At 49.9% G+C, this 17718-nt stretch overlaps 1 protein-coding gene across 2 annotated transcripts in view; it reads right to left on the bottom strand.

Annotated features, from left to right (window-relative positions):
* Positions 1-17718, bottom strand: part of HGD (homogentisate 1,2-dioxygenase) — a 172340-nt gene that overhangs the window by 112719 nt on the left and 41903 nt on the right. The window contains exon 1 of one of the 2 annotated variants that reach the window (XM_078656644.1): positions 17324-17401. The exons of the other annotated variant lie outside the window; for it this stretch is intronic. Within the exon in view, the coding sequence (XP_078512770.1) occupies positions 17324-17335 (12 nt within the window). The 5' untranslated portion in view covers positions 17336-17401. Of the gene's footprint in view, positions 1-17323; positions 17402-17718 lie in introns of those variants that run through there. 2 annotated transcript variants of the gene reach the window in all.

The following is a 17718-nucleotide window of genomic DNA, read 5'->3' as shown; positions in this document are numbered from 1 at the left end:
CATCACCACCCCTTGTTGTAAATAATTTTGTCCACCCTAAGCGTGGAAGGGTATACTCAGATGTGAGTCCCTTGCTCATTGCACCATCAGGATTCAAGCAAGCCGGGCCGAAGACGCCTGAAATGGCAGAAACCGGTCCCCGGAAGCTTGTTTCCTTCCCAGTGTAAGAATTGGCTTTTGTAGTCTGGTCTGCCCTGTTCCCATGATGCACTGGGCCAGGGACAGACTAATTTGCATACAGCCAGGTTCTGAAACTGGGATGGTGCAATGAGCTAAAAAACGGTGTTGGATCTAGCCCTGATCTCTTGACTGGGTGAGAGTACTCTGCTTAATTCAGAGACTCTGTCCATCACCACCCCTTGTTGTAAATAATTTTGTCCACCCTAAGCGTGGAAGGGTATACTCAGATGTGAGTCCCTTGCTCATTGCACCATCAGGATTCAAGCAAGCCGGGCCGAAGACGCCTGAAATGGCAGAAACCGGTCCCCGGAAGCTTGTTTCCTTCCCAGTGTAAGAATTGGCTTTTGTAGTCTGGTCTGCCCTGTTCCCATGATGCACTGGGCCAGGGACAGACTAATTTGCATACAGCCAGGTTCTGAAACTGGGATGGTGCAATGAGCTAAAAAACGGTGTTGGATCTAGCCCTGATCTCTTGACTGGGTGAGAGTACTCTGCTTAATTCAGAGACTCTGTCCATCACCACCCCTTGTTGTAAATAATTTTGTCCACCCTAAGCGTGGAAGGGTATACTCAGATGTGAGTCCCTTGCTCATTGCACCATCAGGATTCAAGCAAGCCGGGCCGAAGACGCCTGAAATGGCAGAAACCGGTCCCCGGAAGCTTGTTTCCTTCCCAGTGTAAGAATTGGCTTTTGTAGTCTGGTCTGCCCTGTTCCCATGATGCACTGGGCCAGGGACAGACTAATTTGCATACAGCCAGGTTCTGAAACTGGGATGGTGCAATGAGCTAAAAAACGGTGTTGGATCTAGCCCTGATCTCTTGACTGGGTGAGAGTACTCTGCTTAATTCAGAGACTCTGTCCATCACCACCCCTTGTTGTAAATAATGTGGTTCATAGGCCTGCATCTGTTGTCTAGCATTCTTCTGAAGATGTCTGAAAGAACTCTACCTGATGAATCAGTGTCATGGGATACTGGTTACATCTTGGGGCTTCCTGGACAAAGGGAAGCCATGGAATTAGTAACAGGACTCGCTCACCAATCAGTATTGGGCCTCCTGGGTAGGAAAAACCATAGAAAATGAAAGAGAACTTGCTCATGGTCAATCTTGGGGCTTTCTGGATTAAGGAATGGAATGAACCCGAAAGAGAAGTCACTTGCCAAGCCTAAGGACAGAGTCTTTCATATGATCGTTTCTGAATAGACGTGCTTGAATCTTGCATCTTGAATAGTCAGGGGGCAGCTTGAAAATTAATTTTCTACAAAGATCCTCCATGTGCTTGAATTATGTGTAAGAATTCTTAATAGCCAAATAGTTAAACTTTTAATATCCTTTTTTGTTTTTTAAATAAAAAAAAAAAGGCCAAGAAGGGAGGTCCTCTGTGAACTTCGTGGCCAGGGATCACCTTCAGGTACAAATCATAGTGAAAAACACACATCCAGGAAACAAATGGCAAAACACGGAAGGCTTGTACCCCACCCTCCGTGCTTAGCAATAAAGCAGATGTCGGACCTGGTGCCAAAGGCGACAAGAGAGGAGCCCTCAAGCACTAATTCTTAAATACATCTCCAAAGTCAGCGGCCTATTTAACAACAATGGTGAACAACCTTATAAAAGTTGGTACTAACCAATTCAAAGCATGTGCAGAGAATGTCAAACACAGGACCTTAGAAGAATTCCGTGAGGCACCCTTCGTGGATCAATGCCATAATGGACGGCATGGGAAGATCAAGACAGACCTCATATTCTTCATCCAAAATACAGCGTCTTGGTCTGATATTTTTCTCAATGAACTTAATGTTGTCTAGGCCTTGAACATTCCTTAAGGTAGCAAACTATTAATCTCGCCTTCCCATATGCAACAAACCTCCTTGCAATAACCTTGTCTAATTTACTGACAAAAAGCCCAACTATTTCTCCCTCCTATTACTCTTTTACAGGTCCAGGGCTTGGGCAGTCCTTTCTATTAACGACATAATATTTTGTCAAGAACTCTCAGTCCCTCTGAATTACGTCATTGAACAATAACCCTATACTTTGACTTCCTTCTTTCCCAATTCTCATCAAATGACTGTCAGTTAAAATCCTAAGGAACGACCACACTTTACTCACCACCACATATGCTACCTACCTTCTCAGGCAAACCATCTCACCTAGCCACCACTTCAATGGAACATTTCACATATTCAACCAGTGCACTCTGGGCCATCTTTGTCAATGCTTAATCTATGTCTCTACTAACTGGGAACACCCTCATTCACTCTCATATGAGATGTTGCCCTCCTGGTTCCCTCTACACTCCACCAGAATCCCTCAAACATAACTTTCCATGCCGTATGAAACCACAGCGGATGGCCTCTTCTACACTCACAACTTATCTGACCCGCCACATTCAAAAGGACATACAGACCTAAAACCGCAGTCCATACAATGACCTCCAGCCATACCTCAATCAGACTCTTATAACACAGATTACAACTTTTAACTATAATATGGCCCCAATATCATTGCTTACAATCTCGACTTCTCTTCTGATCTGGCTGTAGAAGAGCCACTTTATTTCCCCTCATCTCCCTTATTCTTCCCTGAATCTGACCACAGTAGTTTTCTTTGCCACACCACATAAGAATCATGGCTTCTTCATGTTCTCAACACCAACCTCACTCAGTCCATTAACTTCCCCACACTCTCACCTTTGTCAGTCTTCAACTACACTCCAACCAAGCCTTTCAACCAAGCCTTTCAACCAAGCATATAACATGGTCCACATGAGCATGGCCAAAGATGTGAACATCAGCAAAAGCCTTCACTATGAGCCATCCCTCTCCAGCTGTCCTGATCTCTAGTCTACTGCAAAGTAAGATCATAACACAGATGCATTAATAAAAGAGAACAGCAAGGAACAACGTGGGCTCAGTTCTTGATCCCTAGTCAAACTTAGCAAAAAAGAAACCGTGATTATCAACACTTGCTATGCTCAACAAACAAATATTCTCTTAAACATATGCTAGATCTCCTCAGCGCTAAATGATCAAGGATGGAGGATTCTATGGTCTGCCTAGGTGTCAGGTTATCTGCATTTTTTAAGTCCCCATCCCCTCTGACAATACATGGTACTCGTAACCTAGGAGAAATCGAGCAATCGACTAATGGCAGATAATCACACTTTCTCTCCACCTGCCATCAAACCTTTTGCACATCCCTCCCAGTTGTTGTACTTTGACCAAAACATAATGCTATCTCGTTGTTTAGGGTCAGACGTCAGGCCTACTCCAGGAAAACTTTGTCGAACAGGAACATTACTCCTATTCAGAACCCATGGACACTCCCTGCACCAAAACTGTATCCTGAGCCCTGCTGGGTATAATTCTTAACTGTACCTCAGCAGTGACACTGACACATGCTGGAAATTGCCAACTTAATCTCACACTATAAGCTTGATATTCTAATCCTTAGCCAGGGATGGTTCAGTGATAGTTCCTAAAACGTAATCGACCTTCTAATCTCTCAGAGTCCCTCAGTCATTAGATGTGACTGAAAAGGGGGAATTGGAAGAGTTGCAGTAATCCTCAGAAACTCCATGCAATCCAAAGGGATACCAAATAGTTATTTTTCTTCGTTCCAATGCATGACACTTAACTCCATGAACAGAACTCCCCTTTTCAAATCACCCGTCTGGAGAAAATGCATATTTTATTGAGGAATGCATAGAGACCATTACCAACCAATCAATTCAATGCAACAAGGTAATTTTTCTTGGAGATATCAATCTTCATTGGGCAGCAAAGATTACTTTATGGTCAATCTTCTATTCTCGTTCCATACTGGAAATGATTTGAAACAACACAGCCTCAGTTGTACCTGTGCTAATTTAAAAGGATCAATACTAAGCTTAATCATATCTAAGGGTGAAATGCTCACAGAAAAAGATTCCATAATTGTATATTGGTCTGATGATTATCGCATCCCTTTCTCCTTGTTGTTCTCTCGCTACATTACCAGAGGCCAACCCAAAAAAGGTGCTATCTTGGTTTCCGGATACCACAAATATGGGCCTCAACGTTCTTAGCAGCACGGTACAGAATGTACATTCCCTGATCAATTCTGACTCAGACATCAACTATTCCACAGTCCTTACTTCAACACTATCTCTGAAACATTTAAAGATCTAGCACCACGTAAGAGACAAAACAAAAGACCGAAACCATTGGCAAATATCCTTTTAAAAAGCCCTATTAAATCCTCTCCTACATTGGGATAAAATGCTAAATACCACAATGTATAGTATGTTTTCTGTTAAGCAGACTAAAAACTCCACAAACAGCTGAAGAATACTTAATTGCAAAGTCCATTCTCTGCACAACGCTCAGCCTTCCAGGCACCTTCACTTACTTACAGTGTTTCCAATGTTATTGCTGCACTGGGCATTCATTCCTACATCAGCTGCCATTAAAAATAAGGCCACGACCACACAATTATGGGAAAATGCAACCAAATTTTCTAAAGAAAACCAGGAATTAAGTTCCAGGTGGGACTTGCACGTGCTACTAGGAGGTGTGGACCTTTGCCTCCTTCAGATAAATCCATGCCCCTTAGGTGCATGCACCCCATGGTACTAAGGCCATTAAGTCAAAGTCAAACAATCTTGTATAGCGCACATATCACCGTTCAGTCTCAAGTGCTTGCAGACCCTTCAACTGGCTGAGTTGTATCTCATTTCACTTGGAGAACAACCATGTTTTTAATTCACTACAGAAGCGTAGGTTGTCTGGGAATGGGCATAAGATGGGGCGGAAGCTGGTTCCAAAAATGCGGGGCGAGATGGGAAAAGTGCGAACCCGCAGGGGAAGTAAGAGGAGCTTAGAACTGGATCTAAGAGTTCTCACAGGTTGATATTTTTTCTATTTTTTCCCAAGATAACCAGGACCGGTGCCATAAAAGCTTTTATGTGTGAGGCCTAGGATTTTATACTGCCCTCTCTACTTAATTGGAAGCCAATGAAGAAGCTTCAAATTGGGGACGGATGGCGACCTGGGAGGCAGATCCAGGATTAATCGGGCTGCCGTGTTCTGCAGAATCTGTAGTTTGGAAAAAAAATCTTCGTTTAAAGAGGCCAATAAGGCGTTTCCATAGTCCATGCGACTGACAATGAGGCCCTGCACCAGTGGCTTCAATTGGTAGCTATTTGAAGATTTTCCGTAATTTCCGTAAGATGGCATAGCAGGTGCCCAGTACATGATTCACATGTGCTTTCATGGAAAGTTTGTTATTGATGGTAATTCCCAGATTGCAGACGGTTTGTTTTGGAGATGGACAGGGGCCCGAGTGGCTTAAGGAGTATATTCCATCCTATTCTTTGTTTTAAAGCCATCATATAAATACTGTCCAATCATCAATCTAAAGGAAGTCAATCTGTTTGTGTTGGACCCGGCCTCGTGGCGTGGTCCTCCTTGACCCCTAGTAATCCCTCCTGACCCGTGCAGCTCCCCATGGCCCTGATTCACCCGACCATTCCCTCCATGGTCCACATCCCCGACACTGGGCTTCCCCGTCCTCTCCCTCCATTTCGCTGGTACCCGAGGCCCATGTCCCTGCACCTAAGATGGCCGCCCGGGCCCAGCCCGACCTCGGCGCCATACCAGGGGGTAGAGCGCTCCCCGTGAGCGAGAGAGGGAGGAGTAGCTCGATCACACCTCCCACCTCCCCTCGAGAGATGAGTTTCGATCACCCATCCGGCCTCCCTAAGGGCTGGCTCCAGGCCTGATGAGTGTCTGGGATCCCTCCAGACCCAACTTGAAAGGATGAAAGGAGCCGCCGAGGCAGAACCCACAACAAAATGCTCCCAGGTGCTAAGACCTCCGCCTGCGAGGACTCCGGACATCAAAGGCGAGGAGTCCTATATCAAGGGTTGCTCTGGGATGATCAAGTCAGTTGTATCCTGGACTACGTGAGCCCTGCTGACCTCGTCGCGGCTCCTACCGAGCAGAGAAGGACTTCTACTCGAGAACCACCTGAGCCCTGCTGACGCTTTCGCGGCTCCCTTGCAACCTAAAGAACCACCTGAGCCCTGCTGACGCTGTCGCGGCTCCTACCGAGCAGAGAAGGACTTCTGCCCAAGACCACCGAGCCCTGCTGACGCTGTCGCGGCTCCCTTGCAACCTTGAGAACTCCTGAGCCCTGCTGATATGATCGCGGCTCCCCAAGACCGTAAGAACTGCGACCTCCTTGCTCGAGCCCTGCTGATTCGATCGCGGCTCAGAGACTATCCTGGTCCGGCTGGACCCAAGATCACCCCGTATCCCCCGGCTCGAGGATTGAGAGCTGTGTGCTGGATACGCACCCGCAAGTGACTTTGAACCTTGAGACTGTCCCGCTACCCTACCCCTACCGAGACTCTTTGAGCCCTTGCTCGCCTGTACATAAGAATCTGCGGATCATAAAGATTAATTTTTACTTAAAGATATAAAGAATACGTTCTCTTAATCCTACGGTGTGGTGTCCCTTTGTCGAGTGGTGCTAGCGCAGCGCGTACGATCCTAGATTCGAGATCCTCTCCCTGAGGGTCTCCCGCCATTGCTCGGCTGTGTTCCTAGGAGAGGTGGGTCACAGGGTGGTCAGGTGCCAAGTCTGTCCTCCCCTGGGATCGCCCCTCTAACATTGGTGGCAAGCGACGGGATCCGAGTTCATAATCTAGAGATCGTACAGTAAGCGGCTGACGCACTACCAAACAAAGATGACGGAAAAAAACACCAAGAGTTCCACTGAAGACGACGCGAGTACCACGTTCCGTGCGGAATGGCTGGAAGAGTACACGCACAAAGAACTGAAAGAGTTTTGCAAAGCACGAGGAAACGCTACCACAGGCCTGAATACGAAGGAAGATATGCAGAAAGCCCTACAAGCTTGGGTAGAGTCCGAGGAAAACCCTCCCCCGTCAGGAGGAGGAGCAGAGCAGCCGACCGAACCCGACCCCAGCCCAAGAGTAGGCAGCAGCGCTCCGGTACGGAGCAGCGCACCAGATGGAGGCCTCTCCCCAGAAGAACTAGCGGACAGAGACAGAAACCGCAATCATGAACTTGAATTGGCAAAACTCAAAATTGAGCGCGAATTAAAGCTAGCAGAAAAGAGGCTAGCGGTAGAGCAGCTACGAGTACAAGGAGAGTTGGAAGAGAAGAAACTCCAACGGGAACATGAAGACAAGAGACTCCAGCTGGAGCACGAGCGCAGCCTGAAGGAGATCAAGCTAAAGGCCCAGAGCGAAGAAAACCGACTCCCGGGGAACCGAGAAGCCTTCCCCCGGTAGAGCCAAAAGTCCACATCCCCAAGGATGTGGTGAGAGAATACTATAAGAACGACGATATCCAGCAATGGTTGAAGGCCTACGAAGTCGCCATGACATCCCACCGAGTCCCGCAGAAAGATTGGGGAGCTGGGTTGTGGGGTGGATTCCTGAGCGAGGGGAGAGACACCCTGCTCGATCTGCCGTCCTCAGTGCAGACCTCCTACAGCCACATGAAAGAGGCCCTCCTCACGAGATACAGACTCACCCCCGAGATGTATCGCCAGCGGTTCCGAGAGTGCAAGAAGATCCCTGGCACCACGTGGGTGGAGTACGTGAACTTTTACAGTCGAGCATTGGAAGGGTGGGTCAAGGGCAGCAAAGTTACCACCTTTGAAGGACTTATCGACCTCATTGCATGGGAACACTTGTCCGCGAACTGTTTTGTGGACCTACGCCAGCATTTGCTGGAAAGTAAGCTTGCAGACCCAATGAAGCTGGCCGTGAAGGCCGATCGCTGGGTGAACACCCGGGTACCCGGGGCCCCGTAGGAGACTACCCCCGAAGCCAGAGGGGAGGGGGGAACCAAGAAAGACAGAGGGATTCCCAGTCAGGAACCCCAGCGTAGTCCCCCCAGAAGCCAACCCCAGACCTTACCAGCACCCCAACCAGCCAATCCTGCTCCCCCGGGTACCCGTGGGCACCGGGTCACTATTTCCTGTTACTGTTGCCAACAGCCAGGGCATTACGCCAGTGACCGCCAGTGTCCCATGGCCCCGCAACCCTCCACGACAGCTCCCTCAGCCAGACAGGTAGCCAACGTAGCCCTAGGGGAGGAGATGGAGGACACCGAAGAGTGGGAACCCGCTGCCATGGCCCTAGTCTCCCTAGGAGACGAGAGATGATCCCCGGGCCCCCCTACCCGACAATACCAAGAAATACCGACAACTGGTGACGGTGAACGGCCACCGGGTGGAGGCCCTTCGCGAGACTGGGGCGAGTATCACAGGTGTCCTCAGTCACCTAGTCAGAGAGGACCAGATCATTCCAAATGTCCTGTGCCCCGTACTGTCCGCTGACAACACCGAGAGTTTATGTAAAATGGCCCTAGTACCGTTCGAATGGGGGGGAGTGATAGGAAAATTACGAGTCGCTGTCCGAGCCTCCCAACCTGCAGACTGTCTCCTGGGCAACAACCTAGAAAGTTCCCCGTGGGGACAGGTGGAACGCAAGACCCACCTGGGCATGATGGGCCTACTCGAGTGGGTGTGCGCCACCACCCGATCCATGTCCGCCCGACTACCCCCCCTCGGGGCTGTCGACGCCGAGCCTCCCAGCCACCGCCCTGTAGAAGAAAATAGGGACGACCGAACTGAGCCCACCGGCCTCTCCCCCGGAGGAGAGCCTGTCACCGACAATGAACCCTTGCATCCCGATCCCGCACAGATCCCTGAGCTGGATTATCTGCCCGAGTTGGCGCAGTTAAGTTAAGTTAAGTTAAAATTTGTATAGCGCACTACTCACCCAGAGGGTCTCAAGGCGCTTGAGGGAGGGGGGTATTTTATTTATAAAAAATCCAAGTTTTGAGTTGTTTTCTGAAGGATAGGTGGTTCTGTGTAAGGCGGAGGTGGGGGGGGAGGGAATTCCAAATTTTGGCCGCTAAGTAGGAGAAAGATCTTCCTCCCATGGTGGATCTTTGGATGCGTGGAATTGCGGCGAGGGCTTGATTGGACGATCGTAGTTGGCGGGTGGGGGAGTAGAAGGTCAGGCGCGTGTTGAGGTATTTGGGTCCTAGGTCGTAGAGGGCTTTGTGTGCGTGGGTGAGGAGACGGAACGTTATTCTCTTGTTGACCGGGAGCCAGTGGAGGTCTCTTAGGTGACCGGATATGTGATTGTGGCGTGGGATGTCAAGGATGAGTCTGGCGGAGGCGTTCTGAATTCGTTGGAGTTTTTTCTGTAGTTTGGCTGTAGTTCCGGCGTAGAGGGTGTTTCCGTAGTCCAGTCGGCTTGTGACTAGAGCATGGGTGACCGTCTTTCTTGTTTCCGTGGGGATCCAACGGAAGATCTTTTTGAGCATACCTAGGATGTTAAAGCATGATGATGAGACGGCGTTGACTTGTTTGGTCATCGAGAGGGAGGAGTCCAGGATGAAGCCCAGGTTGCGTGCATGGTCCGTGGGTTTGGGTCCGCTGCCCAGGGCCGGAGGCCACCATGAGTCGTCCCAGGAAGAGAGGGATGATCCTAGTATGAGGACTTCCGTCTTGTCTGAATTTAGTTTTAACGGCTGTTCTTCATCCACTCGGCTACGTCTTTCATCCCTTCATGTAGGTTGGTTTTGGCGGTGTTTGGGTCTTTGGTGAGGGAGAGGATAAGCTGTGTGTCGTCAGTGTAGAAGATGATGTTGAGGTTGTGTTGGCGCGCGATGGATGCGAGGGGGCTCATGTAGACGTTGAAGAGAGTGGGGCTGAGCGATGATCCTTGTGGTACGCCGCAAATGACTTCAGTGGCGTCACGAGGGGGGCCCCTCCCGAGAGGAGTTCTGCCGGGACCAAGCCACTTGCCCTTCCCTGGTCGGACCCCGGCGACAGGCCGCGGCCCAAGCTGCGGGCGACCAGACTGGAACCCATTCCGTATATTGGGAGAATGACCTCCTGTACAGTGAGCAGAAGTCTGCCGAGCTAGGGTCAGCCCGAGTGCTGGTGGTACCCCTACGCTTCCGAGATTTCCTCCTGGGCCTGGCCCACGATGTGCCCCTGGCGGGACACTTGGGCCAAGACAAGACCTATGACCGCCTAGTTACGCACTTCTATTGGCCCAAGATGCGAGCGAATGTAGAAGCCCACTGCAAGTCCTGTCTCACGTGCCAGGCTAGTGGAAAAAGTGGAGGAACGCGCAAGGCTCCCCTCCAACCCTTCCTCGTCGTCAGTACCCCCTTTGAGCGGGTCGGGATCGACATAGTAGGGCCCCTGGACCCTAGACCCACCCAAGGTCACCGATTCATCCTAGTCCTGGTGGATCACGCCACATGATACCCCGAGGCCATCCCCCTCCGCACCATAACGGCCCCCGTGGTGGGCCGAGCGTTAATGGGAATCTTCTCCCGAGTGGGTTTTCCCCGCGAGGTCGTGAGTGACCGTGGCACGAACTTTATCTCTAAATACATGATGTCCCTGAGGCAACAATGTGGAGTGTCCTACAAATTCACCACCCCGTATCATCCCCAAGGAAATGGCCTAGTGGAACGGTTTAACCGGACACTGAAAGGGATGATCATGGGCCTAGAAGAGCCCCTCCGGCGCAAGTGGGACGTCCTCCTCCCCTGCCTCTTGTTCGCCTACCGGGAGGTCCCCCAGAAGTCCCTGGGGTTCAGCCCATTTGAGCTGCTGTACGGGCATCCCGTCCAGGGGCCCCTCAGCTTGGTCAAGGAGGGATGGGAGACGGCCCCCTGAGAACCCCCTCCAGATGTGTTCCGCTACATTCTCACCCTCCGAAATCAGACACGGAAATTCCGAGCGCTGGCCGAAGCCAACCTCGAAGCAAGTCAGGAGGAGATGAAGCGCTGGTATGACCAGAATGCCACTCTGGTCGAGTTCCAATCGGGCCAGCAGGTCTGGGTGATGTCCTCGGTGAAACCCCACGCCCTCCAAGACAAATGGACCGGCCCCTTTAAGGTTATGGAGAGGAAAAGCCAAGTGACCTACTTGGTGGACGTCCAGTCCCCTTGGAACCCCCTTCGGGTTCTCCATGTGAACCGCCTCAAGCCTCACTTCGTGCGGACGGAGTTGAGCTTGCTCTTGGCCACCGACGACAGGGCGGAAGAGGAAACGGAGCCTCTCCCTGACCTCCTGTGTGCCAAAGAGAAGGATGGCTCCGTAGACGGAGTGAGCCTCTCTCCCTCCCTCACTCCTCAGCAGCGTGAGGACTGCTGCCAGCTCTTGGGGCAGTTCCCCGATTTGTTTTCCTTGGTCCCCAAAATCACCGACTGGTGTGTCCACGACGTGGACACCGGAGACAACCCGCCGGTGCGACACTGAGCCTACCGAGTGCCTAACCGAGTCCGGACCTGCATCCAGGCCGAAGTCTCAAAAATGCTCACCCTAGGAGTGGTCGAGGGCTCCGACAGTCCCTGGGCCAGCCCAGTGGTACTGGTCCCGAAAGCCGCGGCCCCTGGGTCTGTCCCCGAACTTCGGTTTTGTGTGGACTACCGGGGGCTCAACGCAGTCACCCGAGCAGATGCCCACCCCATTCCCTGCGCAGATGAGCTCATCGACCGCCTGGGGTCTGCTCGCTACCTGAGTACCTTCGATCTGACCTGCGGCTACTGGCAAATTGCGCTCACAGAGGGAGCCAAGGAGCAGTCCGCCTTCTCCACCCCGGACGGGCACTATCGCTTTCGAGTGATGCCGTTCGGGATGAAAAACGCCCCGGCCACCTTTCAGAGACTGATGAACCGAGTCCTGGCCAGGCTGGAAGAGTTCAGCGCCGCATATTTGGACGATATTGCGGTGTTCAGTTCACAATGGGATGAGCACCTCCGGCACCTCCGGCACCTCCGGAGGGTGTTGCTAGCCCTGCGCCAGGCAGGCTTGACGGTGAAAGCCAGCAAGTGCCAGATTGGGCAGGGGTCAGTGACCTACCTAGGCCATCAGGCCGGAAGCGGGCAGGTCGCCCCTCTCCAGCCGAAGATCGATGCCATCCTGGCCTGGGAACCGCCCACCACACAAACCGAGGTCCGAGCCTTCCTGGGCCTCACCGGCTACTACCGGAGGTTTATAAAGAATTACGGCAGCATAGTGGGTCCCCTCACAGAGCTGACGTCCAAAAAGCAGCCCAAGCGCGTGCACTGGACCCCCTCCTGCCATGAGGCGTTCGACGCCCTGAAGACCGCCGTGTGTTCTGCCCCCGTGCTTCAAGCCCTGGACCACTCCAAGGAGTTTGTGGTCCAGACAGACGCCTCCGAGCATGGCATCGGAACCGTACTGTCCCAGCTCAATGAGGAAAGCATAGATCAGCCCATAGCCTTCATCAGCAGAAGGTTGCTGCCCCGAGAACAGAGATGGAGCACCATCGAACGAGAAGCGTTCGCAGTAGTCTGGGCTCTCAAGAAACTCCGACCCTACCTGTTCGGAACCCACTTCCGAGTCCAAACAGACCACCGACCCTTGCGGTGGCTCATGCAGATGAGAGGAGAAAACCCCAAACTGCTGCGATGGTCAATCTCCCTCCAGGGGATGGATTTCACAGTAGAGCATCGCCCTGGTACCGACCACGCCAACGCTGACTGCCTCTCCAGGTTCTTCCACCTCAGCGAAGAGAACCCCCAAGAAGATCGGTAGTTCTCCCCGACCTTCAGCTGGGGGGGACGCGTGTTGGACCCGGCCTCGTGGCGTGGTCCTCCTTGACCCGTAGTAATCCCTCCTGACCCGTGCAGCTCCCCGTGGCCCTGATTCACCCGACCATTCCTTCCATGGCCCACATTCCCGACACTGGGCTTCCCCGTCCTCTCCCTCCATTTCCCTGGTACCCGAGGCCGAGGCCCATGTCCCTGCACCTAAGATGGCTGCCCGGCCCCAGCCCGAACTCGGCCTTCGGCGTCATACCCGGCCAGGGGGTAGAGCGCTCCCCGTGAGCTAGAGAGGGAGGAGTAGCTCGATCACACCTCCCACCTCCCCTCGAGAGATGAGTTTCGATCACCCATCCGTCCTCCCTAAGGGCTGGCTCCAGGCCTGATGAGTGTCTGGGATCCCTCCAGACCCAACTTGAAAGGATGAAAGGAGCCGCCGAGGCAGAACCCACAACAAAATGCTCCCAGGTGCTAAGACCTCCGCCTGCGAGGACTCCGGACATCAAAGGCGAGGAGTCCTATATCAAGGGTTGCTCTGGGATGATCAAGTCAGTTGTATCCTGGACTACGTGAGCCCTGCTGACCTCATCGCGGCTCCTACCGAGCAGAGAAGGACTTCTACTCGAGAACCACCTGAGCCCTGCTGACACTTTCGCGGCTCCCTTGCAACCTAAAGAACCACCTGAGCCCTGCTGACGCTGTCGCGGCTCCTACCGAGCAGAGAAGGACTTCTGCCCAAGACCACCGAGCCCTGCTGACGCGGTCGCGGCTCCCTTGCAACCTTGAGAACTCCTGAGCCCTGCTGATATGATCGCGGCTCCCCAAGACCGTAAGAACTGCGACCTCCTTGCTCGAGCCCTGCTGATTCGATCGCGGCTCAGAGACTATCCTGGTCCGGCTGGACCCAAGATCACCCCATATCCCCCGGCTCGAGGATTGAGAGCTGTGCGCTGGATACGCACCCGCAAGTGACTTTGAACCTTGAGACTGTCCCGCTACCCTACCCCTACCGAGACTCTTTGAGCCCTTGCTCGCCTGTACATAAGAATCTGCGGATCATAAAGATTAATTTTTACTTAAAGATATAAAGAATACGTTCTCTTAATCCTACGGTGTGGTGTCCCTTTGTCGAGTGGTGCTAGCGCAGCGCGTACGATCCTAGATTCGAGATCCTCTCCCTGAGGGTCTCCCGCCATTGCTCGGCTGTGTTCCTAGGAGAGGTGGGTCACAGGGTGGTCAGGTGCCAAGTCTGTCCTCCCCTGGGATCGCCCCTCTAACAGTTTGTAAAGACTATTCAATTCAAGAGGAATACTTTACAATCAGTCATTCAAACTATGGCTCAAGGCAAATGTATAATGTCATTACATCTTCAGGACACATACTTCCACATTTCCAAAGGGTTCTTCCTAGCGTGTCTTTAGATTTTCTAATCAGAATGATCATTTCCAATTACAGGTCCTACAAGTCAGTCTTAAATCAATATCTCATGTTTTTACAAAGTGCTGGCTCCACTTTTCACCAGCCTATGCTCAGAATTTATGAAAGTTATTTTTTATCCACAAGATTGGCTTGTTCATGCAGGTACGCCTCTTAAGACGGCTCAAGATACTCATTGAGTTTGTTCTCTTCTTCGTAGTTACAGCTGGCTGATCAATGAAGAAAAGTCTCAGCTTCTTCCACGTCAAGTTCTAGAGTTCATAAGTGGTCTCTTCAACTCATCTACTGGAAAATAATTTCCTTACTTCACACTGACCTTTGAAACTTCAGTCCTGTCTCATGTTTCTACTATCAATGACATCTTGCGCAGTGCACCTCTGGTTACAGGTCCATTGAGACATATCAGCCTTGGTCTTTGGGTTACGTGGGCAAAGTTTTACATGGAACCTCTAGGGCGACACATCTTTCTGCATTGCAGCTCTGTCTGTCAGGATATCAGGCCTCAAGAGTCCTTTTCCACTGCTTTCAATAGTGACTGGTGACAAAGACCATATACAAGGGAGTGGAATTAGCTCCTAAATTACCAGTTATATTACTCACAGGCACCATCCAGCCTATAAGGGGGTGGTAGCAACTCTGGGTCAGGAGTTGTGTGAAATACTTTAGACAAGGAGGGTCTCTTATATCTCAAACTAACAAGAAAGAACAGCCATTTTGAGAGTCCGGTTTTATTTTACTTCCAGTTTGAAAGGGAACACGGTCCTAATAGGAACAGACAATCTGGTGGCAAAGTGTTTTGTCAGAGTAGAAACTCATCTTATATCCCTATTTCCCAGTGACATTCCAGGAATGGACATTGTGAAAACAGGCACCCTGCATACGATATTCCTATTGTCAACAGAGATGTCTCTGAATACCTTTCTAAGAATCCATTGCAGACCCAGGCCTCCAATAGTGCAATAGTGAGTCTGTTTACATCTTCTCCCAATACTCATCTGACACTATTCGTCTCCAGGTACAAGGATCTCCAAGCGATGGTTTTGATGGTGTTATCCTCTCCCTGGACTCAGGGTCTTCTCTTTACATTTCCTTCCATTCATCAGGGAGTTCTAATCAAGATCAGGAGACAGCATTTTCAAATAATTCATGAGGCTCACACATGGCCCAGAAAATCCTGGTTCACAATTTTGGTGATTGATGCACATTGGGTCCGTATTTCCAGGCTCCTCTCCATTAGTGATCTCTTCCTCTATCCCCTCGTCTTCCTCAACACTTGACAATACGGCTACTAAGAGGCCTTTGCAATGTATGTATGTATGGCCAATTCAACGATCTCGTAGATCTTCCACATTGGATTTTTACAGTGAACATTGGACACCTTTTTCAAGGTGATGCAATCTCCAGGGAATTTTATCCCTATCTTACGACCCTTTGAATTTTCAAGATTTTTTGTAAGAGTGTTTTGCTAATGGCCTTTCTGTCTCGACCTTCAAATGGCAGCTTTCGGGGTGTTCCAGTCTTCTTGTGATTATTTGGGTCTTATTACTTTGCTGGCCTTTAACCTTCTAATTTTGTCTTTCAGAGACTTAAAGTACGATTCTTAGATCCTCCTTGGATTCTCCCACTAGTCATAAGAGTTCCACAATAGCCCCGTTTAAGCCCCAAGAAGAGGACACCTTTAAGATCCTTTCTGCTAAGGTAGCTTTTCTGCTCGTCATGACCTCAACTGCAATGGAGGAAATCGAATTGAATTGTTTTTCTACTTTCTTCTGCCTTATTTATATCCTATACATTCTTCATCTGATTAAATTTACCTGCACGCTTTGTTGTGACGTTTGGTTCAGTAATGACAGGACATATACCTTCAGTGGCTACTCTTAATCGCTGGTTACGAACTGCAAGTTCAATGTCTTATGAGTTGTCTGGTGTTTATCTCCCTTCCTCTATTTAGGGTCGTTCGGTGAGTTTGGGAAGCATTGTGGCACTAACTGGGTGAGACCTTTTCACTGCACACTGGTCCTGGGATTCAGCAGGAATTTGTGAAACATCATAGGTCTGGACCTGACTATTTGCAACTAGGAGTCACCAGAGGATCTCCATGTCTTCTTTCAAATCTCTAGTAAAATGCTTTTCTATAGCATACCACTTTTTGCTCTTGCCCTTCAGCTTAATGCAGACTTCAGAGGATGAGGCACTGCTGGGCCATCAGGACACCTCTGTGGCACCGACAAATGCCTAGAATATTTACCAGTATTCTTCATTACACTGAGTAGACCTTTCTTCTTCCTAAGATGTCAGGTTGTTCTACTCAGAAGATAGGCTCCTAAAAGCTATAGCATATAGAGTAAAATGCAATTTCCCATCTTCTTATCTCAAAATCTCTTTGTGTTCTACAATGGTACATAAAGGGCCATGGTATGTTGACTCTACCAAAGTTTTTTCTATGGAATTTGTGAATGATGCTCATAACTAGTGATTAAGTACCTTTTTCAGGAGTCAGGCTAACTTGTTGTGGGTCTATTAAACCTTCAGACATTCTGCTTGTTAAAACATCTTATCTCTTATGTTTTCCAGCACCTTCCACATTATGCCCCGGTACGAGCATTGTATTCCACTAACTTAACTCACTTAAATGGGCCCAAAACCTTGTGCCCAGTTGAAGATCAGATTCTTTGAACTATTACCACATGGCTACAGCAGTGCCCCTCTAAAGGAAGCCTTGGAAGCTGCGCAAGTGACTTTCCTTGGTTATGACCATTAAGTCTCATTGACTCACTGCTGTGGACTTTATCAAGCAGTGTATTATTTTCTATGTGGGATAAGTACCTGCAACATACTAGGTAATGAGGATTTTCAACAAACCGTTTTGACCCATTTCTCACCAATACATGCCTCTTAAAACACCCTTATTTGGGGGAGTCACCCTCATTGGATTAGTCTACACTCTCTAAACAAGCAAATTGCCACCCATAGACGTCATTGATTCCAATCAGAACCCTCATCATACAATGCACAGTGCTTCTGTTCAAAAGGCTTCCTTACAAATAAATACAAAACCTGGAAGTCCAGTTTCCCTTTTCTACCTGGTACCACATCCTGGTGCTACCCCTGGCAGCTGCTGCAGTGCTGGGAGTGACACTGTTTGGGTTCTATAAGTCTGCAAGTGAAGAGGAAGTGCCATCCTTTGCTGCTCAGGCATGTGCCCCATGGAAACAAAAGAGGGGCACTGAGCCGGTCATGGCACCACAAGGGTCAAAGGACAGCAGAAGAGTGACTCATGCGGCCATATTAAAGAGTCAATGTGCACATTCTAATAGTATTCAGTCTTTTCAATGGAAAGTACAGAAAACTTTAATCACTTTAAAATATTAGCAAATAAATTAAGTATTTCAAAAATAGATTATAGACTTTGAAAAATCACCTCAATAGTAGCATTTAACGGGTACAATTATTTAAATAACTAACTGACACAAGTATT

Source organism: Lissotriton helveticus, chromosome 8 (assembly GCF_964261635.1).
Source record: "Lissotriton helveticus chromosome 8, aLisHel1.1, whole genome shotgun sequence".
Classification (NCBI taxonomy): Eukaryota; Metazoa; Chordata; class Amphibia; order Caudata; family Salamandridae; genus Lissotriton; species Lissotriton helveticus.
The sequence above is the reverse complement of the archived record's forward strand: the minus strand, read 5'-3'. Positions and strand labels throughout refer to the sequence as shown.